A 26,945-nucleotide genomic window follows, 5' to 3' on the forward strand; every position below is an offset into this window, starting at 1 on the left:
GGGGCTGGGGCCCAGTAATTCTTACTATTATAACAAATGTATAATAATTTAGTCACCTTTATGCTGTTTCATATCTGTATGACTTTCTTTAATGGATTGCAAAAAGAGTTAGCAGCACTCACCGTTTGCTTTCATAATATGGAAAAGATGCAACCTTTTGAGTAAATTATATCAGATTTGTTTTTTTACTTTTGTGTCAACTGTCAATTTCAATCCTATATTATACAGGTCATTCAATTCGTATTTGTTTCCCGTTAACATTCTGAATACGTTTTGAGAAGAATAGGGCCTACATTTCTCAAACTAGATTCAACTCGGATTAATAATGTTACATACCATTTTTGAAGTATTTTCACAAGGTTGACCTCTCAAAAATATTATCGTAAATATGAGTTATTTTTGACTAGAACTGTTTAAAATAAGGTCTTAAAACCGACGGATTACGTTACATGCACCGTTAAAACAGTTCTCGTGCAATTTCCTCTGCGTGCAGGTGCTCGCCTTTAAGCCCCGCCCACCGCTGATGCTGGCCGTCAACCGGACAGTCAAATATAATAATCTGAGGTCCACTGCGGCTTGGGGTGATACTAGCCTACATTCTTATTTACTAGCATCCGTATTCGACAGTTTGTTCCTCTCTTGCAGATGTTTTGCGCAATCACCCCTTCCGCTTTTGAGATAGTCGGAGCTTTTGAAGCGCTGCAGCAACATAAGGACGAATCGAAAGGTTACAGTAACTGAGCTGAAGGACTATCGCGTAAAACCACCGGCAACGGCTCCGAAAGCGCATAGATATAGATTGCCATGACAGACTGTGGCGAGGATGCGAAGCTGGAGGCGAAACAGGCCAGCAAAGAGTTTAAAGAGAGCGAAAACGTTGCCGAGAAATACTCCGCGATGACAGGCACGAAGAACAGCGACGTGAACATGAACGTCGGCGAGCTGTCCGCCGCATTCACTGCGGTCCCGACCCACAAATCCATGAAAAAGGTAAGAGGGACGTGTCTTTTCCCCGGCTAGCTGTTTATGGGCTAAACACACATTATGTGTGTCCTGAAAACATCGCACTTGAGTTTGGGACATGTTGCTCAGTTTACTAGGATCATCAGGAAAGATGATCCCCGGCAAGGGTTGAACTAGAGGAGTGCTGGAGCCTATTAGAATCACGTGACGCATATTCTTTAGTTCTTTCTCGCCGCGTCCAGTAATTTTCCCTGAGCTGGTCCGTCTGTCACATCTGTCAGAGTCACCGACCTCTGTTCACTGCCCTTTACAAATTGTCAAACGCTGTAATCTATTATATAAGCTAAAGGAAATGGTGTATCTTTTTCATAAATGCCTTAAACAGATTTTCTAGAAAGAAAATAAATCAACCCAGAATTGCATGTAGGACAACAGTGTCATGGCACTTCACTGCATAGATCAAAGAGTGAAGATACAGCATAGATAGATGTAGCCTAGATAGATAGATAGATTGACTGATAAATAGATAGATAATTTACACTGGAAAGGAAAGATGATCCAATCCAGATTGTGGAAATTTATTCAGTGTGGCCCTCTGAAGTGTGTGTGTGTGTGTGTGAGTGGGTGGGAAAAGAGGCCCACTACTCTGCCCACTCACTCATCGAGTTGTCAGCTGGTTATACAACAGGGCTAAGGGCTGTTCTGCTGCTTCTCTTCAGCTGCATTACACTCAGCACCAAATCAAATTCAGTGCTGACGTTCACATTTACTCTTTAATATTTCAGAAATCGGATTTTGGATAGTGTGTAATTAAGTGTTCATATAAATCTTTCAGTGGCAACATTTTGCACTTTTATGCTCTTTAAAAAGAGACTGCGTGTGCAGTCCTGAAAAAAAATTGGTGTAGGATTTACTTTGAAACAATTTTCCTTCAGAAATTGCTAGTATGTTTCACAGATAATTACAAAGAAATGACAAGTAACACATTCGGTTAAACATCACATTTTTAATCCAATAATCTCTGAAATCACTTTTTAAATGGGTCATGAACTGAGAAATCAAAATTCCCTTGATCTTTTGACATGTAAAAGGTCATTGAACTATAAAAACATCCTGTAATTTTCAGAACTCAAAACTTTCTCATTAGTCTAAAATGAGCTTATATTGAAGCCAATCTGCCAAAACGACAGGTTGTGGAATGTGCCGCTCTATGATGTGATAGTGTGGCTAAACCCCGCCTCCGCAGAAGAAGATCAACGCCTGCTTCTACATCACTGCCTGTTTAGCCCCGCCCACCGATTCGCGCATGTAAATAACGAGAGAGCAAAACGCAGGTCTACCCAGAAACCAAACGATAAAGATGGCTCCGAAGGCAATAAAATGCTTTGCAGTGCCAAGCTGTAGAAAAACATTGCCTTCCTTCTGATCCCAAAATTAGGAAAGAGTGGATTAGCTTTATTTTTAATGAAGATCCAGAACGTTTCAGTAAGAACTTGGTTTTTGTTTTCAAACAAACAAGGCACAATTCGAGGCAAGATTTTCAGAAAGATTGAAGCTAAAAGACGATGCTGTGCCGACTATATTGGATCGATTCGCGCATGTAAATAACGAGAGAGCAAAACGCAGGTCTACCCAGAAACCAAATGATAAAGATGGCTCCGAAGGCAATAAAATGCTTTGCAGTGCCAAGCTGTAGAAAAACATTGCCCCAAAATTAGGAAAGAGTGGATTAGCTTTATTTTTAATGAAGATCCAGAACGTTTCAGTAAGAACTTGGTTTTTGTTTTCAAACAAACAAGGCACAATTCGAGGCAAGATTTTCAGAAAGATTGAAGCTAAAAGACGATGCTGTGCCGACTATATTGGATCCGACAGTAATGTCGCACCACACAAGTGTGAGTAACTGTTTTTATTACGTGGTCACTATTGCTTTGTTTGTTATTACAGATCATTTGATATGTTCTGAGCGTTTTTAACCTAAATCACAGCAGCGTCCATCGGTGTAGGATTTAGGCTGTCACACACAACTGTTAGCCAATCATAGTAGTGGGCATTTATGATCCGTCACCACGCCTATTCAAACACAGCTTTCCGATGAGGGGGGGTCAAAGCAGGACAGAAAATAGCCTATTACTTCTAAATGATGAGTTTTTTTAATGTAAAAATCTTGATAACATTATAAGTGGACCTCAGAGAAGAGTACAAAATAATAAAAAAGGCAGTTCATGACCACTTAAAAGTGTAGCTACTTGCTATAACTGGTATAACAACCCTAACATAATGTGTTTATCTTTTAGCACACAAATGACCTCGTAAGAGCTTTAGTCTCTTTTGAGAAATGCTCAATGGTTTGAGTATAGCATGCATTCATCTATTTTCCCCTCTGATCTTGTGTATTCCCTCTTGTATGTACTGGCAGTGCTTTCCCTTAGTAATCACAGTTGTTTGTGTAATTGTATCCTTTTCTCATCTCAGTTTGAGGGTGTGAGAAAGTTTCTCTCTCTGTACCTCCGCTAGCTTTGTCCCTCCGTGAGCAGGAGGCTCTGATAACATTGTGAAAGAAAGTTGCATTGAGCTGAGAAATATGACACACATCTACTGAGTCGCTCAGGAACATTTTCTCCTGTTTCTCGGACCGAGACTTGGCATGGGGCCGCGATCCGGCACTACCTGCTGAGAGCCTTGCTGTGACCTTGGGTTCTTCTCGTTGTAAAAGTTGTGTGTTTTCTCTCCAAACATTCAGCCTGTCATTTAGTTTTAGTAAGAGTTATAGTTTCTTCATCTCTTTGAATAGATCTGTTTCCTCGCATGTGTACTTTGACTCACAAAGTTTCTCTATGGTACATCCATCATAATAAAAATGACTCCTTTTGTTTCCTTACTGATTTCTTGCTTTGTTATATGTAATGCACATAGTTTTGGAGATTAGATCAAATATCCAGAAATTATCAGGGAAGCTATTGGTTGCATGTCCAGTTCTGCTGAATAGATGCATTGAGGGTTTAGACCGATGTTCCTGCTTTAGTGTTTGAGCTGCCATTAGGGTGTCTTTACAGCAGTCATCTGAGAGAGCTTAGATCGTGTTTCATTTATTCACAGTAGACTACCGCCACTTCAGAGCCCAATTATTTCATTCTCTCAAGTGGTTTGATTATTTTTGACTTGGTTGAGGAGATTGCTGAAATGTCTTTAAACAGAATTTCAGAAGTTTCACATTCTCAGCCAAATCATGTTAGGCCAATTCAGTTTCATCAAGCAGACTTTTGCAAAAAAAATGGGTTGAAAACTAAACCGCTCAATCAGCTGTTTAGTTAATCTGCCTTGTTAATGGAAAAACTCTGTCACAGTCTGGTCATCATTAGACTATGACACTGTGAGTAATGTTTAAAGTCAGGACTTTATGGTGTACATGACCTTTTGTAGGGTTGTTAATTTAGTGTGATTTATTATTAAAAAAAAATGCAAGAAAATAGATTGATTAATGGTAATTAATCATGCCCCCCTTTGTATGTAAAATTCTGCAAATAGTCATTTTTATGCCATCAGAGTAATGGTCAAAAAATTTAGTCTGCTTGTGTATACAGACAATTAAAACTTTACATAAAGTTTTAGAAAGAAAAAATTATATTTCATTGCTCTTCTTTTGAACATTAATTTCACCAAAGAATCACAAAAATGTATCACGGTTTCCACAGTAATATTAAATACTCATTCATTTTCAAAATAACAATAATAATAGGAATAAAATGTGTCAATAATATCTGATTGATAAGAAATGTTTCTTGAGCAGCATATTAGAAAGATTTCTAAAGGATCACATGACACTGAAGACTGGAGTAATGACTGCTGAAAATTCAGCTTTTCCAAAAAATATTTTAAAAGAAAATTGTAATAATATTTCACAATATTACTGTTTTTACAGTTTTTTCGATCAAATAAAAGCAGCTTTGGTGAGCAAAAGAGACTTTCAAAAACATGAAAAAATCTTACCGACCCTCAGCTTTTGAATGATAGTGTGAGATAGAAATAATTGTGGCCTGTAGGAATAAGGACCATTGCTCTTCTTTTGAACATTAATTTCACCAAAGAATCACAAAAATGTATCACGGTTTCCACAGTAATATTAAATACTCATTAATTTTCAAAATAACAATAATAATAGGAATAAAATGTGTCAATAATATCTGATTGATAAGAAATGTTTCTTGAGCAGCATATTAGAAAGATTTCTAAAGGATCACATGACACTGAAGACTGGAGTAATGACTGCTGAAAATTCAGCTTTTCCAAAAAATATTTTAAAAGAAAATTGTAATAATATTTCACAATATTACTGTTTTTACAGTTTTTTCGATCAAATAAAAGCAGCTTTGGTGAGCAAAAGAGACTTTCAAAAACATGAAAAAATCTTACCGACCCTCAGCTTTTGAATGATAGTGTGAGATAGAAATAATTGTGGCCTGTAGGAATAAGGAGAGAAATAATTGTGGCCATGATATACAATTCACATGATATGAATTGTATATCATGTAAGAAATTTTAATCAATTGACAGCCCTACATTTTACTATTAAATCAAAAACCCAATCGTATGTGGAGTGCTGCAGAGTTCTTTGTTTTTGCTGACAATCATGTGAAGTGTGTACACTGCGTGACCTCGGCCTGGGATTAGAGACTGTGGCTGAAAGCCAGACTGGTTACATTAGGACTACAGCAGGTATTGGCAGAGTCACAGTAAACGGCTCAACAGCGTCTGCTTAACACTTGAGCGTCTGCTGGCCTAGTACTGCTTGTCTGTTTCCACCACGATGGATAATTTTAAGCTGTAAAGCGGAAAAGTCAATGAACTGGATGGATTTCTTTTTCTTCTATTTTTAGTCAGATCTCGGAATAGAGTTGACCGACGTGACCTATAGTGGATGGTTTAGGGGTTTACAGAAACATGGTTTAATTCCCTCCAGATCCCTGTTTTATTAGCCGCCCTGAATGAACTCTGCAGGAGAGTCTGTTTCTGACGGCACTGGGAAAACCAGTTGGATTAAAACACTCCGGGGCAACAAATACACCCTTCCTTTAGTATTCCTGAAACATTCAGTCACAAACGGCCCTTATGGTGGCTGCAGGGAATGGCAGATTACAGAAAGAGAGGGAAAGCAAAAGTAGGCTGGCTGGGTTTATGAGTGGTTGATTTATTGGTTCCCTTGTCACCTCCCATACCCTCATGTCCGCTGTAAGAACTCCACACAGAAACCCTCCCCCCTACACCCGCCCGTGTGTAAAACTACATTGGTGAAACACCAGTCGTAACAATACACAGGCACACAGGCCAGAGGCAGCCGGCACAGACAGGGACCATGAACCATGGCTATGACTTTCCCAGGGTAAGTGCCACATTACTCTCTCTTCCATCCTCTACAGCAGCACTTAGGAAAAAAGAGCTCAGATTTTTTGGGTGACTGTCTGTGGTTTCGGAAGTATATATGGTTTATATACATAGATTTTAAACATTGAGAGACAGAAAGACTATATACTATACTTCTAAAATAAAAAGGAATTTAAATATATCAATATATTTAAAAAAGGGTTAAAAAATGGTTAAAGTAAGAGAAAAGTAGTACGTATACTATATATAAATATAGTATCAAGTTAAATTATAAATATTTATTTTAGAAATTATGAAATATAAATATATTATGTTTATAATATTATTTAATATTTATGAATGTTATTATATAATGTTCTATTATATTATGGTGAATTGTAAACATTAATAACAAAATAATAATACACATTTTTGGGGAAAAAATAGATAATTAGATTTTTTTCCTCTTGTATAAATAGTTGTGTATTTTTGTATACATAGATTCTACGTTTTTGCTTATATTGTTGAATTGACCTTATAAAGGTCCTTGTCTGTGAACAAGTCAAATTATTTGGTAGAAACCACACATCAAAATGATTTAAATTAGAGATTGGAGTTTATTGATATGTAGCACTCACCTCTGCCTTTTTTTCGATAAACATTTGTTGAAATGTTGTTCTAAATCACCATCAATGGGACAGTACACTTAAAGAGTCTAGGAAATTCTCAGTTCTTCTCTGAGTAGGAAGTTTTGAGACATCATGTGCTGGTTTTCCAGGGACTGACAGACTAAAATTGACTTGAGAAATGATTACTCAAAATATGAAGGTGAAGTCATAAGTCTGACTGTGTCAAACAGGGATATTTACATCTGCCACAGTCACAGGTTGTCAGTTAAAGTCAGTTATGTCTTTTGACACTTACATTGGACTTTCCTGCTACATAACAGTGACTAAGGCAGTTAAAGTCTGGTTTAACATAATCCACAGCCTTCTGAATTATTACAGCACATTGCCACAGTGTTAAAAAAGAATATAGTACGATTTAATAATTGAACTGACAGCGTAATCAACGAAATGAGCTGGAAGTGATGTTAATGCTTATAAGGCTTGTCGTGGTCCATAGCATTCTCTTTGTCTCTGTCTTTCAGCTGAAGAATTATACTCCAATATTCTCTCATCATAACTGTCCAGTTATTTCAAGCACTTTCATTTCAAAGCTTTGCCTCGGGGTCACAATGGCATTTTATAATCACTCCAATTTCTTTTAAACATCAGATGTGTGTTGTGTCAACTTCACCGGCATGTCCCGCAGTTTTGTGTCCAAACATACCTAACTCAGGACTTGGATGCTGTCTGGCAAATCACATGTTAGATAACAGATAAACCTATTTATGATGGTGTTAAAGCAATGCTACAGGGGGAGCTGATAATTTTCTTGGATTGGAAAGTAGATTGTTGACTGTTTTGAGTAAAATGAAATGTGTAGTGGGTCACTGCTTATCAAAGTGAATATGAAGTCATGTGAAGCTAAGTATATGGAGCAGTTTTGGAAAATCTCCCCAAATGATAAGATCTCAACAGATAATTTTAAGTGTCCTTATTCTTCAATATATATATATATATATATATATATGCACAGTTCAGATGCAAAAGCCTCTAAATGCCATCTGAAATTTTCTTCTAAATTTAGCATTTTTATCAGGCACCTATATTTATGCAGTGGCGGCTTGTCGGGGGAGGTAGGGGAGGCACAGCTTCCCCATAATTTTGAGGTGAAAATGGGAGGAGGACGATTTAATGTTAATAAAATTCACAATTCATTTCAGTTCATGTCTCAGAATGTGTATTTTTTGTTTGTAATTTCACAGTCACGGTTATAGTAATACCATAACGTGAAAGCGCCGCTTTTCTATCGCGAATGTGCCGAATCTGCTGATGTAATTACAACCGCTAGGTGATAGAGAAAGGGAGGGGGAGGCCGGGGGAGAGATGAGCTCTCGTGCCTCCATTGGTAAAAAACATTAGCCAATCACCATCGAGTGTTCACTTTCAACGCAGAGGAGTGTTGAGAAAAGAACCCTCGCGAGGGAGGCTAGCCTCCTTCTGATATCAACCAATCATCATAGAGACGTAAATTACCTGATATTAGTTTGAACGTCTCCCGCTGCGCTGATAATGTACCAAGTACTTATGATGAGTAGCGATATTGAATATTTGATCGCCAACAGATTTACCAAGCTGTCATTGTGGGAGAACTTGCACAATTGGTGGCTGACTAAATACTTTTTTGCCCCACTGTATAATGTAGATCGTGCTTTTTCACCGAACTTCAAACTCATCTATGCCGCTTGCTGATCATTCTTGAAGTGAACTTTTGCCCGTTTGGTGATTAAATAAACTGTTTTAGGCCGCTGCTTGAATTGAACGTGACGCGTCAGGTGTGTGATCCCTGATACCTGCGAGTTCTCAGTGGCAGCGCTGCACTTTTTGTGCGACTGCCATATTTTGTTATTTTGAAAAGATAATCATCAAGTGTTCTAGAATAGAAGCAATTAAAGTGTGAGAGTATACATACAATATCCATATGTATGTAATTTCAATACTATGGCCTTTGTGTAGATATTTAAAGATGGCCATCTAGTTACAGTGTGTTAATTTTAACATCTACTCAGTTTAAAATTTTGAAGTTGATTCTGTTCACATTAGTTAACTATGAATTAATTTTAATGATCAATAAATAATTTATATTTAATACTGATATTTTTATTAATTTACAAAGAATGCTTCAGTAATGTTTTTAAAAAAAAAATTTATACAGTAGCCCTATCCATTTTAAAATCTATCGGTTGATTAATTGCTATCGGCCAGTGTGGTCTAACTTAACTATCGGTATCGGTATCGGTATCGGTAAAATCCACTATCGGCCGACCTCTAGTTTTGAGGCGGCAAGATACGACCAAAGAAAATACTTTACAAAAGGATTTAAAAATCGAAGGGGTCTGACGCTTCAGACTGAAGTAACCTCTAACCTGTAACCTTAACAAGTGACATTTATCTGATTGTGTGTGTGTGTGTGTGTGTGGTTATAAGCAGTCAAATAATCCACGCATCTAATATATTTACTGTCCAAGTGCACCACAGACAGATAGAGAGGGCAGAACCTCTATCTGTGTGGTATATGAAAACAGGAGATTTCATTTAATGCATCTGATGACAGTCAATCTACCAATCTTTAGGAAAGGGTTCTGGACAGTTCGATAGCGCTCATGAATCCGATATGTTTTCCAAGCAAAACAGCAGATCCCTCACCCTTACAAAACACAGCTGCCATCACAATTCTTACTGTGAAATATAGACAATATGGAAAGACCCAGAGGAAACTTTTAAGCTGCTCTTTCACAGCTCAGGGAATTTATTTAATATATTTTATTTTTAATTATATAATATATCTATTTTTTTTAAACACACTACTAATTTTGGGGTCGTAAGAATTTAAAAAAATGTTTTTCAAAGAAGTTTGAAAACTCCAGTCTTTAGTGTCACACAATCCTTCAGAAATTCTGATATACTGGTTTGCTGCTCAAGAAACATTCATATTTGATCAACTTAATGCATCCTTGCTGAATAAAAGTATATATATATATGAAGAGTTCAGATGCAAAAGCCTCTAAGTGCCATCTGAAATTTTCATCTAAAATTAGCATTTTTATCAGGCTGCTATGTTTAGGTTCAGTTATTTTATTCTAATGGCAATGTATAGGTCATTTTCTATGCAATTAAAGTGAATAAAATGAACATAAATACAGTGGTGGCTCGTGGGTTTTAAAATAGAGGAGGCACACTAATTGTATTGGTCTGGGATCCCTGCCGATTATTATTATTATTATTTGCTTAACCACTTTAAAATGGCTTTTTGGTTGCTTTTAGTCAGAAAACGTGGCTGACTAAATACTTTTTTTCCCCACTGTAACTCTCTATATGAAGCATACAGACTTTATTAGAGCCACAGAAAGACAAACGTTTCACTGAAAAATGCAAAATACACAATCTTCCAGCCCAGGGTGAAGTCTTTAAAGGGTTCACCCAACAATGAAAATTACCCCATGATTTACTTACCCTCAAGTAGGGCTGGGCGATATAGCTAAAAAATGTATCAACGATATAATGTTTCATATCGTTCGGTATCGATAATTATTGACATTTTTTATAACCTTTTTTAAAATAAAGAGCAATAGAATTAATTTTTTTACATTTAACCACTGTATTTTTAAATTAACCAAATTTATTGAGACAAACAACAAATATTTTTTGTTTTAACAGTCAAACACGCAATAAAAATTAAACAAATATCTAATTTCTAATGTTTTATGTGCAGATTAAATAGGTTTTAAGGAAACTTTTGGCTTGTCTCCCGAGGCCACAGGAGGGCGCAATGAGCAAAATAATGCAGCACATTTAAATGGTCAATGCAAGGAAATAAATGTCTATAAAAAAACCTGCATTACGTCTAAATTAACTCATATAAATCAAATATAATTTCGTAAATTGCATCAACAATTATGAACAAAACAGCATCATGTAGTTATGCATTGCTTAATACAAAGAGCCGAATCGCCCATCACGCAGATTTCATTTAAAAACATGAGACGCAGTGAAAGAGAATAAACCTCCATGAGTTTGCGACATGTTTTCTAAAAGTTTAAACTGTTTTAACTTTGCATGGCTACATCTCTTGTGTGAGATGCGAGTGCAGCAGTCATATTTGTCCGTCTAAAGATGCTCTGAATATGCATTCTGTGTGAATGGCTTGGTTTTCGGTTTTCACCTAATCAAGATCTTCTCCGCACTGAGCTTCTATATTTTTCTAATGTTTTGAATGCATAACACAGCAGCGGCGCGTCTCGTGGGCTAGACTAACAAAACATTAAAATGCAACAACGTCACTTACATCATCATCACCGCATCCCGTGCTCCACTGATGACACTCCCTGACGCACTCCTAACATTCAAATGCATTTTATCGCCCAAGCCTACCCTCAAGCCATCCTAGATGTATAAGACATTCTTCTTTCAGACGAATACAGTCTGAGTTATATTAAAAAACATTCTGGCTCTTCCAAGCTTTATAATGGGAGTGGATGGTAGCCCAAAATTTGAAGTCCAAAAAGTTGAACCAATCCATTATAAAAGAAGTCCACACGGCTCCGGGGGGTTAATAAAGGCCTCCCGAAGCAAAGCGATGCATTTGTGTAAGAAGAATATCCATATTTACAACATAAGCCTTATAAGCCTTAATCTCTAACTTCAGCTAACTGTCATACGAGCGTTCACGAGAGAGTGGCGTCCAGCGGATGACGTAGGACGTAGCGTAAACTCCGGTGAGATTATGCTAGTCTCGCTTATATTGAAATCCTCCGACATTTTTCTTTACAAATCCTCATTTTGTACTACTAATTCGTGACCGGTGTTTTGTTTTGCTCTCTCCTCTGCGCTTCCACGTTCGTCACTTCTGCGTTCGTCACCACGTTTGCCTACGTGCTATGTCATCCGCTGGACGCCACTCTCTCATGAATGTGTGTATGACAGTTAGCGGAAGCTAGAGATTAAGGTTTATAAAGTTGTAAATATGGATATTTTTCTTACACATATGCATCACGTCGTTTCAGAAGGCCTTTATTAACCCCCCGGAGCCATGTGGACTTCTTTTATAATGGATTAGTTCAACTTTTTGGACTTCAAATTTTGGGCTACCATACCATCATATTTTTATACAGAAGCTTTTGTCCTTCGTTATAGCGTTAAGCCTTTCAGCCTATGTGCACTGTGAGGTTTTAACTTTCAGCTTATATTACTTTCCTTAATCGCTTTAATGACCCCTTGAAATTAAAATTTAATTAAATTTAGTCCATGAGCTTAACTTCTATGCTAATGTACTCCTAAAAGTTTTTTTTCCTGCAAATTTTCTACACAGGAGCATATGCACTTTTTTCTAATTCTTTTTTTTTTAATAGAATGAGAATGTCTCTCCACCTAATATATCAAACATCAAAGCACATCTGCATTAAATATCTGCATCACATTCTGTCTACTGAGATTACTGAGTCAGTTTTTTAAACGCACCATATTGTGTACAAACCGTTTCGTTGTCGGTTTTAAATCCGCATCTGAAGTGTCCCGTGTCAAAACAAACCGCACGTAGTGTCAGTGATTTCCGCCTCTAGAGGCCACTCTCGCTCTCATACTGACAGCGGACCTTCTCAGCTGCTCCAGCAACGGACACAACCTGGAAAAAACTATCAGCATAGATTTTTGCCGATAGTTCCAGCAATCAACTATCGGTGCCGATTAATCGGCAAAACCAGTCGATCTTTACTCAAAACATTCCTAAAGCACCTGACCTAGGGTGACCATAGGGGCCATTTTTACGGAACGCACCCTTGCCAGGATTTCTATGTTGCCTAAAATATCCAGGTTTTGGCTGTTTGCACTGTGCAGATCGATCGTTTCAAACTTCAACTTTCAACTTTCAAATCGCGGTACTTTGGTGTTATACAATGACCAGTGAGCAGCTTCAAGTCGAATGAACGAACAAACAAACAGGTGCGAGTATTTCCATAGCTTTGACCGTTCTCACCTTCTCACATGCGACGTGCCACGATTGGTCAATTAAGTACAATACCTGCATGTTATTGGTCAAACTACTTTGGATGTTTTAGGCAATATAGAAATCCTGGCCAGGACGTGTCCCGTATAAATGGCGCATATGGCCACCCTAAACTGACATCAGCCAATAATTGTATTAAATGAGATGATGCAGTGATTCTACAGTGACAGCAAACTTTTTCTTTTTTTTTTGGTTTTGCCAGATGAAAATGTGCACTACTTGTGGTTACGTATCAAACCAAGTGATTTTGTAATGATAAGCTCTGTTTGCTAAAGCACAGTCATATTGCAGTTCACTGTAAATCTGGGTCTGCAGTTGCTTTGAAGTCGAGCCGCTGGTAATCCGTGTCTGTAGATGAGACATCTGTGTATGAAAGAAATATGAATCAATAAATCAGTTCTGAAAAAGGAGTGCAGTCAGAACCAGAGCTCTGCTTCTGTGATTTACCTGCACATTATTGTGTAAATCTAATAGTCTACCACGAAACCCATCCCAGATGCCCCAACCCTCCTCATCTTCCCTTCCTTTTCAGACATATGATCACTCCTACATGAAGTGTTACTGTATGTTAAACAGTGATGAACCTGTCTTCATTGGGTATTTTTATACAGAAGCTTTTGTCCTTCGTTATAGCGTTAAGCCTTTCAGCCTATGTGCACTGTGAGGTTTTAACTTTCAGCTTATATTACTTTCCTTAATCGCTTTAATGACCCCTTGAAATTAAAATTTAATTAAATTTAGTCCATGAGCTTAACTTCTATGCTGATGTACTCCTAAAAGTTTTTTTTCCTGCAAATTTTCTACACAGGAGCATATGCACTTTTTTCTAATTCTTTTTTTTTTAATAGAATGAGAATGTCTCTCCACCTAATATATCAAACATCAAAGCACATCCGCATTAAATATCTGCATCACATTCTGTCTACTGAGATTACTGAGTCAGTTTTTTAAACGCACCATATTGTGTCCTTTACTGGCGTGAAATCCTCTGCATGTTCAGTGATTTGTGAAAAGAGTAAAATGGTGTGTAAAGGGGTGGTTAATAGTAACTACATTTATAAATGTCAATTATTTTCTTTTTCTTTCAAGTCAGTTATTGTCGGGAAACATTGCAGTCACTAAATATTTGCTCTCATAAAGCTCTCTTTAATTTGTTCTTGATAATTTGACATGACATTGTGGAGCCTTTGAAGTCCGTTTCCTTGCAAGGTGGAGTCATACACATAACACTGATTGACTGGGCAACATAAACTAAATGCTTTTGGTGAAATACAACAATCCTATGAATATTTAAAGGTTTGCATTATTAAAATGATTGAAATGGAACTGAAATCCCCTGATGACATCCCTTCCCCACATCTGTTATGTAATTGTAAAATATTTAAATACAGCAGTGAGCAGATGCTATTTATAGTGTCATTTTGGGCTATATTAAGACTCAACGTGTTTGAAGCTGTGCCTTTCCTTAGAGTATTTTAGTTTATTTAATGTTCAGTAGTTGTGTTTCAAAGTTATATATTCATAGTTTATTTGATTAAATATGAACTGACATCATTTAAATCCCATAAGACTTTGGTTAATCTTCGAAAAACACAAATTAAGTAAATTATAACAGAATGTTCATTTTTGGGTGAATATTCCTTTAACTACATGCAAAAGTACTGCTTGCATGTTCATGTCTCTATCTCTCCCCCATCCTCTCTTTTTCCATACCTCCATCTTACTGTAGCAGATTCAGTTTGCCAACCAAGAGGAAAAACAGGAGTTCAGCAAGTTCCCTACAAAGACCGGCCGTCGCTCCCTGTCCCGCTCCATCTCTCAGTCCTCCACGGACAGCTACAGCTCAGGTCAGACCCTCATCCACCCTCACTGCAAGCCAAGCACAGACATATGTATGTCAAAACAGTTCTGTAGTTCAGAAGTACAAAAACAGAAACGTCATGTGTTGTGAAGCATTAAAAGCAAGCAAATGTATAAATTTTAGGTCTAACACCTATTTAATTGGTAAATGGTTTTATTTTAAAGGAATAGTAGATGTAGATGAGTTTGTTTCTTCATCTGAACAGATTTAGCATTACATCACTTGCTCACCACCAATGGCTCCTCTGCAGTGAATGGGTGCCGTCAGAATGAGTCCAAACAGCTGATTAAAACATCACATTAATCCACAAGTAATCTCGTGTCCATCGGTTAATGCCCTGTAAGGTGAAAAGCTATGTGTTTGTAAGAAATAAATCCATCATTAATAATTGAACTTTAAGTCGTTGCTTCCAGCTAACATATGAGTTAAAAAGTTGACTTTGGATCAGGAGAGAAATATGCAATCAAGCACTGTTTACAAGCGAAAACAAGCTTTATTATGGATTATGGACTCTACTTTGCCCAGAAGTGACACATTAAAGTGGTTTTAAAAAAACAAACATGCAGCTTTTTACTTCACAAGACATTAAGTGATGGTCTGGAGTACTTTTAGATTACTGTGATGTTTTTATTAGCTGTTTGAACAGCCACCCATGGCTTTGTTTTGACAGCACCCATTCACTGCAGAGGATCCATTGATGAGCAAGTGATGTAATACTAAATTTTTCTAAATCTGTTCCCATGAAGAAATAAACTTGTCTACATCTTGGATGGCCTGATGGTGAATACATTTTCAGCAAATTTTCATTTTTGGATGAACTATTCCTTTAAGTTCATTGCAGAAACTACCTGTCAACAAGACTATCATTGTGGCCCAAAACTGGCTATTTCTTGTTCATGCTAGTTCGTGTGTTGTGTAATATTATCCTAGGTCAGCTTAAAGTGAGAACTACAGACTTTTGGTAGCATTGGCATTGGATCAGACAAATTCACATTCCTAAATCATTTGTAAAACCGACAAAAGTGAGGGATAAACATTCCGGCATGTTTGTGACTGCAGACCAACTCTCTCTCCCCCCAAATAGCAGACTGCTGACACAGAATTGCAAAATAGTTTCATAAGATCAGAAGAAGGTTTTTTTTCTATTGCAGACCTGAATAAATGCATGCATTGGTGTTTAACTCCACTAAAAAGTCTGTCCGTGCTCTTGTAGCGGCCTCGTACACCGACAGTTCCGATGATGAGACGTCTCCTCGTGAGAAAACCCAGGTCAACTCAAAGGGCAGCAGCGACTTCTGCGTCAAGAACATCAAGCAGGCTGAGTTTGGACGGCGGGAGATTGAGATCGCAGAGCAAGGTTTGGAGACTAACCTTTTATGCTTAGTACTCTGTAACTGGTTATCTTCACATCTGTTTTGTGGGAATGTTCTTTTTGCTGTGTAATAGGTCAAGATGGATTTGCTTACATAACAATTACAGCATTGATTCTCAACTGGTTTGTCATGTTTTACCAAATTTTGATAATTAATGTTATTGGTTTAGTAAAGTATTGTTGACTCAGGACATCTGTTGTACCTGTTGAACACAAATGTAAGTGTATGTAAGTGTTGTCAAATGAACAATGTTTGGTAACAGCTGCTGCTGTCAGGAACAGTCATTGTTATCCATTTAATTGAATGCTTTAACTGGGTCAAGATTTTAGTACTAGCTACACAATACATACATACTTAAAGGAATAGTTAATTCAAAAAGGAAAAGCATATCATCGTTTAGTTATTTCAAGTCCATATGACTTTCTTTCTTCTGCAGAACACAAAACAAGAAATTTCAAAGAGCTTTTGAATGTCAGTAAAAAGAATGGGAAATATGTCTCCAGAAGCCATACAAATAGCTTTGTTTAAAAAAAAAAAAAGACAGAAATGTCTCAAGTTCAACTCACTGACTCAGTGATCCATAAATAATCAGTGAATAAGAACAAAGCTACTTGGAATATTGTGCGTGATTCATATAGATCATTGTAATGATGCTTTTATGATGCTTTTGTGTCCTTTTTGGAAGCTTGAAAACTTCAGTCTACATTAAATACAAAGCTCTGTCATGAAACTCTAGATGGAGCAGGCGATAGGTTCTAACTCAGTCTAATATAATCACATCATTATTAACATGGCACAGCTGATTGGTTTCTTTTCACATCAGTAGCCAATGTGCTTGCTGCTCACCATTCAAATACTTGGTTAGTGCTTGCAGTAGCAGTTGCAGCACGCTTCAGATACCCTCCACCTTCCCCAGCTCCACCTGTATAGATCTGCTACAAGATAATTTCATGTATGTTATATATGGGGGTTATTTCATATATATGTGCAGCAGCAGTATTTCCTACATGCTCACAGCAGCATGTCTGTGGATGTATTTGCAGTAGCAAGTCTCGGTACTTGCTCTGCTGCAGCAGCAGCATAGCAGATCTGTTCCTCCAAGATGAAACACATCAACATTGCCATGTATACTACCATGCTAAACTCTCTGAGAGTTGTCATGAAATAACTGTATTTGCACTGAGTCTTACATTCAGATTTCAAACAACATGAGTGTGAGCAAATACTAACAGAAGTTTAATTTGTGGCTTAACTATTCCTTTAAATGTTTCCCCACTTTTCATGCATACTAAGATTTTTGTCTGTTTTCCAGGACTTGGTTTGATCTCTGTTTCAGACTCTAGACTCTGCCCTCCATAATAAAGCTGTCTCATCTCCAAACATGTCTCTATCACGTCCACAGATATGTCTGCACTCATTTCCCTGCGGAAGCGAGCTCAGGGGGAGAAACCCCTCGCCGGGGCTAAAGTGGTTGGCTGCACTCACATCACTGCACAAACCGCAGTAGGTTCACACACACACACTCACACACACACTTCTCTACTACTAGTCTTTGACTCTAACACTAAATATTTACACTTTTCTATGTTTTGTTTGGATGAATAATAAAGTTAGCTGTACTAACAGCACTTTTAGGGCCTGATTTGCAAGGCATTTTGGTTTACTGAAATTACCAGCTAACCAGACCAGTATATTGACCAGGGCAATATATTGAATAATTGAATTTTAAGTAAATATTGTTTCAAATCAATGTTTATTTAAATTTAGTGTACATCTTTACTGCTTTTAATAAATAGTATTCTATATTGTCCATTCATTGGCTACCCTACTCACTGTAGGTATGTATTTTTAGGAGTTCAGTGTTGCCATTGTTAACTAAAATTAAAACTATTAAAAATGTTTTCATTAATAAATAAAAAAACTATTAGTTTTTAGAAATATTAGATTAAAAACTTAAACTTAAATGAAAATGTTGCCTTTACAAATTAGTACTAAATTTACTTAAAGTAAAGTTAAAGTACTAAAATTACTACAACTAATATATATATATATATTTTTTAAACTTAAAAAAAAAAATACAAGTGCATATTAATACAAGTGAACATATTAAAATAAAAGTGAGTTGAAAATATTAATAAATACTATAAAATTATATAAATAATACTAAAATAACTGTTACGGGGCTGACGAGACGTGAGACTTGCGGATCCATTCGCAGAGCTTTATTAGACACAGACAGAGACGTGGTCATACAGCAGGCATGGGTCAGATGAGGGCAAACAGGTATATGGTGGGCAAAACACAAGAATAGTCCTAGGGCTAGCACAGGTCGACGATCGGCAGACAGAATCAAAAGGGGCGAATCCAGGGAACCAGGCGAAGATCAGAAACCGGGAAGGCTAAGGCTAAGGCAAATGACTAGGGCTAAGGCTAAGGCTAAGGCAAACGACTAGGGCTAAGGCTATGGCTAAGGCAAATGACTAGGGCTAAGGCAAACGGCTAAGGCTAAGGCTAAGGCTCTGTAAGGTAGCTATCTCTAGGAGAGTGATAAACGCTGAAACAATACTCGGCAGCGGGAAGGGATCAGAGTGAGTGTTAAATAGTGAGGGAGTGATATGAAACAGCTGGGTGCAATCAGTGTAAACAGGTGTGTGCAATTCGTGCTGAGTGCAATCAGTGCAATGCATGATGGGAAATGTAGTCCGGGGTGCTATGCAACAGTTTGTGTGGTGCGAGAGTCAATGAAAAGGAAAGTTCATGGACCGGATTCGTGACAATAACACTATTCCAGCTTTGTCGCTATTAAAAGACCCAGCTAATTAAAAAAAAGAGAATATCAAATACCTTAGTTACTTTTAGTACAACAGAGTTTTTAAGAACCACAGTGTCGCAATGTATATTTGCTTATGTGTGAACATATCTTAGTACAAATAAATGCAAATACAAAACTTGTTACACTTAGTTTGCCTTCCCAACTTTTTGATATGCTGTGCTGGTTTCTTTCAGGTCCTGATCGAGACACTTGTGGCACTGGGTGCTCAGTGTCGCTGGACTGCCTGTAACATTTACTCCACTCAGAATGAAGTGGCCGCAGCTTTGGCAGAGAGCGGTAAACAGCCCTATAAACTTATACTGTTGTCTGACCTACCAATTCCAACCTGGTCTGATTCGGCCTGATATTCTGGACTCACTTTTTATTTATTTTATGCCCCTTAAAGGTGTTTCGGTTTTTGCCTGGAAAGGTGAATCAGAAGATGACTTCTGGTGGTGCATTGATCGCTGTGTCAACATGGAAGGCTGGCAAGCAAACATGGTATATAATGTTCTGCGCTTAATATCTAGTGATATGAAAAGAACTGAATCAGTGGGCAGTGTCTGTTTACACTGAGTGCAAATAACCGACCTTGTTGGAAAAGATTATTTTCAGTAAATTACCCATTGTACAAACTGCATATTACGTCTATTTACACTTTATGTGAATAGCATCTATTGCTGGTTTGTACTTAGTGTAAGCAAGTTGGTAACTGTTGCTATTTACACTTTTTGAAAACATATCCACCACTATTTACAATATTTAGCACACTGCTTCTATTAACTTAATTCGCTGCTACCAAATCAGTATTTATTTAATCTTCAAAACAATTATCAGGATCTTTGTATGTTTCCAGACTAGTAATCATTATACATTTTCTCACAGATCCTAGATGATGGGGGTGATCTGACCCACTGGGTGTATAAGAAGTATCCCAGTGTCTTTAAGAAAGTACGTGGAATCGTGGAGGAGAGCGTTACAGGTGTACACAGGTAGGGGAGAACTGTAGGACATTTTAATTTCATTTAATTTAGTTTTATTTTATTTTAAAAATGTATATCTTGAATGCAGTGTTTGCAAGTTGCTGTGGATAAAAGCATCTGCCAAATGCATAACTGTTAATTTATTTTATTCATTTTATATTTTTTATCTTATTTTATTTTAGTATATATGCATAGATTTTGGCATCCACAAAAATAACCTAACACAATGACAAATCTTTAATTACATGATTTGTATTCTATTAATGTGTATAGCCTATATGATTAAAATAATGAGAATAATCACGATTGTATATTTTAATTGACAGCCCTATTGAACAACGTATTTATGTTTGAATCAAATTTGTGTCTTTATATTCATTCTGTTAGGCTGTACCAACTCTCCAAAGCTGGCAAGCTTTGCGTCCCCGCTATGAATGTCAATGATTCTGTCACCAAGCAGAAATTTGATAATCTGTACTGCTGCAGGGAGTCCATCTTGGACGGGTAAGACACATGCAATGCTGAGATGTGCTTTTTTATATATACATATATATTTTTTGTATATCTTCCTCTGACCCCTTACCAAACATGAATAAAGCTTATCTAAGGAAGGTTAAATCACAGTTGACTTCCTCTTTTTTCTTAGTCTGAAGAGAACGACAGATGTGATGTTTGGTGGGAAGCAGGTCGTGGTTTGTGGTTACGGAGAGGTCAGTCAACATCTGCACTTTCGCAAAATGCCCCGAAGATAATCTGCATAATGCAAAAAATTATCTCTAAATTGCCAGACCTTGTTTACTACAAGCACGGATATTTTAAGAACATTTCTGTGTGTTTTATTTTCATTCTTGTATTGATTCTGGTGTAGGTGGGAAAAGGTTGTTGTTCAGCTCTGAAAGCGCTTGGAGCCATTGTGTGCGTGACAGAGATTGACCCTATTTGTGCTCTTCAAGCTTGGTAAGATAAGCACACCCACAAAAATGAATTCAATTTAAATCAAACACCATGTGCACTTCATTAGTATTATTCATGTTATATTGTAGTATTTATTAATATTTTGAATTGGCTTTTATTTTTATATTTCATTTTCATTTTAGTATAGGTTTGAGCAAATTTGTTGTGATTTTGTCATTTTTATTAGCTTTATAAAATGTATTTTGTTATTTTAGTTTTAGTTTCAGTAATTTCAGGACTTTTTCGGGACTTATTTTATTTCATTTAATTGCAATGGATAAAAATCAGTGTAGTAGAAGATGAGTCATCAATATTGTGACCTATTTTCCTTGAAGAGAGACTATACCTTACAAATGTGTATATTTTATATTACAAGTCCATTTTGTAATCTTTTTTTAATAGATTTCATATAGACTAAAAACCAAAAAAACTCATATGCACAATAACATTTTTTTATTAAATATCATAAACTTTTTTTAATTTACTGCTATTATATTAATTAAAAATAAATATCAATTTAAAAGGTTTCCTTTGTATATAAACAAATAATATAAGATCCCCATATTAGCCAAACACTTGGCCGTGGGAAGTCTTTACACAGGAAGTCTGTGAATAAGCTGAACTGCTTATTTATCAAGAATATTTCAACACGTTTTCCCTCACTGCCTGTGTGTAGACCTGAGATACCAGTTTGATTTGTTTTGATCTCTCTCATAGTATGGATGGCTTCAGAGTGGTGAAGCTAAATGAGGTGGTTCGCCAAATGGACATGGTTATCACCTGCACGGGTATGTCTGGTTACAGTTGGCTCGCTTCCACTTTCAAATCCATTTCCTCTGTTCCATGCAGCTCTTATCAGTGCAAACACATCCTCCCAGATGCCCTTGCATTGAGTTGCTGTGAAACGGTTCCTTTGACAGCTGTAGTAATCTGTAGTTTGGAAAAATGAAAAAAAAGTATTTGTGTAAAAACATAGTAAAGCATCGTCTCTGCTTGTCAAAGGCACAACTTAGTATTTCATTTAAGATTATTTATTAATAAATGGATTCATTATTAATAATTTTAAATAGTATTCATTTGAAATATTCATATTTCTAAATATGGGAAGATTTGTTCAATATATTTTTGTTCCTTATTTGATTTTTTTTTTCTAGTGGGCAGTGCCCATCTACTTTTTCAGTAGCGTAGGTCCAGAAGTTTATGTCCCATTTATTTTCCCCCAAAGGGATTTTTAACAAGTCTTTGTTAAAGAGGTAACTAAACCACTTTGTGGTGAAGAACAACATTACTAACTTATTTAAAGCAAACAAGTATTTGAAAATTGGACAAAAAGAAAAAGGTAACACATTAAGTCGTATTAAAGACTGTGCACTTTAATTAGGGAAAAATCATTCCATGAAGCATTTTGAATGATGTAATCAAATTAAAAATGATGGATAAATATAAAAGAATAAATGCATAAATGAAATATATAGAAATACAGATATTTAAGGAGATATTTAATTTTGAGAGTGTAGGGAAATTGACTCGTTTACATCATAAAGTGTTCTTTTGGCATGATTCGCTTGTTGTGATTCTGATTGGTGGATAAATTTCTTTGCAGAATCATGGGTAATGTAGTTTTTCACCAGGAATTTCACTGTTAAATGCGATTATTTAAAAATAAGTTGAAATAATGCCAGATAGCAGCCTCAACAGAAGCATATACCGTCAAACTAGTAACAACTTCGGAGCTCACGGTAGGTCTGTCTTTAATGGTTTAAATAAAGTTATTGTTAAATATCTGTTGCCTTATGGAAAAAAATAAATGGGATATTTACTTCTGGAACTCGACTACTGCACTTCATAAATTCACAAAATTTTTAAGAAAAAAAAAAGACTAATTTGAATTAATATGCACGAATAATGTGTATTGAGGTTTCCTGAAGAAATGTTTCTACAGGGAACAAGAATGTTGTGACGAGGGAGCACTTGGATCGAATGAAGAATGGCTGTATTGTCTGTAACATGGGTCATTCCAACACTGAGATTGATGTGGTGAGTGAGTCTCAAACTTCTTCATATAGCCTTCCCTCACATTCATCTGCAATTGTTGAAAATATTTTGGGTCATTTATGAGGAGACTCCATCCGCTCCCTCTGTAGTGTACTTTATTGGTGAATATAGTCCAGGGAAAGAATTTTTTACCTTAACAGCTGTAGATGTTCCATGAGCAGCAGGGTCACTTAATCAACCTGAAAGCCTCTTAGCGGCTTGTTTCCGACAACAAAGTGAAGTACGCTGACGCTGTTCATAGGGAATGCTTTTTTGTGTTTGTGTGTATGTGTTTTAGCTTTGCAGGTTTATCAGCCTGTACTGGATAGAAGTTAAAGTGAGCGTTAGTTTGTGTGCACTCATGTGTGTCTATTTTTTTTCTTTTCCAGGCGAGTCTGCGGACTCCAGAGCTCACCTGGGAGAGGGTGCGCTCACAGGTCGACCACGTCATCTGGCCTGACGGGAAACGAGTGATTTTACTGGCAGAGGTCTTTCCTTCTTCTCTTTTTTTCATGAATGAGTGCCAGCAGTATGATGGATGGACTCTATTGTTTATACTACAGTAGACATATTTGTCATATTTGCATGGTAGTCGGAGTTCAGGACTGCTTAATGTTATTTAAACACAAAGAATCAAAACAGAGCAGGATGTGTCCTGAACAAGTCAAGATGAGCACATTTTCATTATTTAATGGTGTTGTTAGGCACAATACAATGCAGAATTTTGTTGTTTTACAATTATAGAGCAATGCCACAAATTGACGCATTAATATACATGTGTGATCATAAATGTGGGCATATATGTAAAATTTTTAGTTTTTATCATGTATATTAAATAACTTATATAGTCAAATAATATATAGTTATATATTGTATACTAACATTCACAAGTTTTGTATCAGTAAGATTTTTTTATTCAGCAAGGATGCATTAAATTGATCAAAAGTGACTCTAAAGACATTTATAATACAAAAAATTTTTTTTTTTTACAAAAACATTAAGCAGCAGGACGTTTTTTCAACATTGATCATAAGAAGTGTTTCTTGATCACCAAATCAGCATTAAATGATTTACAGTGATTTCTGAAGGATTATGTGACACTGAATCCTGGAGTAATAGCTGATGAAAATTCAGCTTTGCAGCATCACAGGAATTTTAAAATATATTCATAAAAAACAGTTTCACAATATTACTGTTTTTACTGTATTTTTGATCAAATAAATGCAGCCTTGGTGAGCGTAATAGACTTTCTTTTTCAAAAACATAAAAAAAATCCTCCCATCCCCAAACTTTTGAACAGGAGTATATATTTTTTATAAAATATAATATTAGTCTATTAGTCTTACTTTTTTTAACAATGCTTATGCACTAATGTTGTGAATACTCTTATGTTTTGGTTAAAAATTTCCATCAAAGTTCCAAATACAAAGAGAAAAGAATCAAATAAAAATAAGTATTTAATTCTTAATGCAAAAAAGGCATTGCCATGGTTATTTAAATTTAATACAAACATTTTTGTGAAACATTACTATATTGTGATTTGTAATAAGCGTCAGTTTTCTCTAATAAATCTCTGTTCTTTGTGTGTTCTCCCACTGGATCACAGTAAATCTCAGTCATTTGTGTGCTGTTTTTCAGGGCCGGCTCTTGAACCTGAGCTGCTCAACAGTCCCCTCATTTGTGCTATCAATCACGGCCACAACCCAGGTAATTTAAGCTGTCATGATTTGGGTTTTAGCTGAAGTGTGTCTGTACCCACTGTACAGATGACATTTTATCCATTCATATTAGTGGTTCTGAGTGCCGCTGTACAATTATTATACCCGATTTAACATCTCTAATCGCTGGCTGTTGTGCTCTTTATTTTAATGTTAGGCTTTGGCCCTGATAGAGCTGTATAATGCACCAGAAGGTCGCTACAAACAAGATGTCTACCTGCTGCCCAAGAAGATGGGTAAGAGCTATCTGAACCAATCACTACTGCAACTCAAATAAAGCAGTTATGTGCATTACCTGTGATAAATCATGTATGTACGTGTGTGTGTTTCAGATGAATATGTGGCCAGCTTGCACCTACCCAATTTCGATGCTCATCTTACAGAGCTGTCAGATGAACAGGCCAAATATATGGGCCTCAATAAGAACGGACCCTTTAAACCAAATTACTACAGGTATGACAGGGGCTCTAAAACAACTCAGAATGATTTTGACTATGTACAATATACACATTTTTACTGTAATGTAGTGTAATAAAGAAAGGCTGGTGATCATATTTTAGGACAACTTCTCATGAAATATCCAAGAATAAAATGTTTGGTCACTTACTTCCCTCTGCTGGTTGTCAATGAAAGTCTCACAAAACCAGTAAAATTGCTAATTGTCTTCAACATATTGGTCTAGAACCATTTTTAATAATAATAATAATAATAAACAATTATTATTTCAGCTTTTCAGCTTACCATTCACTACTGTTGAAAAGTTTGGGCACAGTAAGATTATAAGAAAGAAGTCTCTCATGCTCACCAAGGCTCACCATTTATTATTATCTCTTATTATTAATGTTGAAAACAGTTGTGCCATTTAATTTTCGTGGCAACTGTGATATTTCAGAATTCTTTGATGAATAGAAAGTCCAAAGGAACAGAATTTATTTGAAACTGAAATATTTTGTAACATTATAAATGTCTTTGCTGTCATTTTTACCTTAATGCATCCTTACTGAATAAAAGAAATACAAAATGACCCCAAATTTTTGAATGGAGTTGTACCACAGAACAATCAATAAGAAACAAACAATTTCATATTATGAATATTCTTTATACCAGACTGAATAGTTATGACAAAAATAACATTTTCTGTTGTTCTACTTACAGATATTAGTGTGATTGTATGGATTCAACCTTCATCAAAGATGGAGAGACCTGCATTAACCAGTGAAGCAAGAGATTTATTTTCTATTAATATACATTTCTTAAAACGAAACTTGATTTTACTCAATGTTATTCTTATTTAATAGTATTACTAATGTCCAGTGACAAAATATAAGTTCATGTCACTTTTAGGCTTATATGCATTGTTAGAGTTCATGTATTATAGCACTTGTTGTAAATCATCTTTTAACCTGAAATATGAAAAGGACCACTGTCTATGGCTCTAAAATTGTGCCAAATATTGGTTACTGATAGTTACTGATCAAATAAGATAATATATGATGATTATTACTATGCTTTGTTTTTACATGGTTATTCTGTTCACCCAAGGTTACGCTACACTCAATAGTTCATGACCAAAAAAATTGTCTTTGTGGCTTTTTAATATAAAAATGTTAGTCTCAGCATATTATTCCTGATTTATTGATCTTGCATAGAAAATACAATAGCCTTTTTTGAATGAATGTACTGTGTTTTACTGCTAAAAGCTAGATTGTTCTGGCAATATGATACACACCACTGTGTGCAGAAACTCCTATGACCCGGCAGCACATGCTGCTAAAAAATACCCCGCTTGGAGGATTTTATGAATTGTGTCACCAATAGGGATTCTTCTCCCTTTCACGTTCTAACACACTTCCATCTTCTCTGTGGCCTTTTAGAAATTCTCATATTAAAATAACGTAGACCATTAAATGTTATTTAGGCTAATCTTAGATGACAATAAATGTAACCACAGTTGAATTGAGATTTTGGGAAATTCTGTGAGAGGTTTGCAGAATATTATTGACCCACAAATAGCCAGCTAGACTCACAAGAAGCACACGTCTTGATCACCATCTCTAAGGGACTGCAAATGTCTTAAGCAAATATCACTGTGAATGCTGTCATTTGAATATTTGCCTCATCAGCACTTTGTGATTTACCTTTGCATACATCATTTGTCAGATGTGTTCCCTTCTGCATTGATGTAATCAAATCTCCACATTAAAGATCTTGCTGTCACAA

General features: G+C 36.3%; 1 protein-coding gene across 4 annotated transcripts; it reads left to right on the forward strand.

Moving 5' to 3' along the window:
- The first annotated feature begins 502 nt into the window (after window positions 1-502).
- ahcyl1 (adenosylhomocysteinase-like 1) lies at window positions 503-26,945 on the forward strand. 4 transcript variants are annotated; one of them, XM_016281079.1, is made up of 17 exons: window positions 503-990; window positions 14,720-14,837; window positions 16,065-16,208; window positions 17,627-17,727; window positions 19,231-19,333; window positions 19,443-19,537; window positions 19,922-20,028; window positions 20,407-20,523; window positions 20,666-20,729; window positions 20,888-20,976; window positions 21,691-21,761; window positions 22,916-23,010; window positions 23,397-23,495; window positions 24,646-24,714; window positions 24,883-24,961; window positions 25,058-25,178; window positions 25,881-26,945. In XM_016281079.1, the coding sequence occupies exons 1-17, from the start codon at window positions 805-807 to the stop codon at window positions 25,885-25,887; spliced, it is 1,665 nt and encodes a 554-aa protein (XP_016136565.1). In that variant the 5' UTR covers window positions 503-804; the 3' UTR covers window positions 25,888-26,945. The 4 variants fall into 4 exon arrangements, with proteins under 4 accessions (XP_016136565.1, XP_016136566.1, XP_016136568.1 ...); XM_016281080.1 differs by having other exon boundaries at window positions 14,723-14,837; XM_016281082.1 differs by lacking the exon at window positions 503-990 and adding an exon at window positions 6,241-6,343 and having other exon boundaries at window positions 14,723-14,837.

This window comes from Sinocyclocheilus grahami, unplaced genomic scaffold, assembly GCF_001515645.1.
Source record: "Sinocyclocheilus grahami isolate Dianchi unplaced genomic scaffold, SAMN03320097.WGS_v1.1 scaffold146.1, whole genome shotgun sequence".
Taxonomy (NCBI): Eukaryota; Metazoa; Chordata; class Actinopteri; order Cypriniformes; family Cyprinidae; genus Sinocyclocheilus; species Sinocyclocheilus grahami.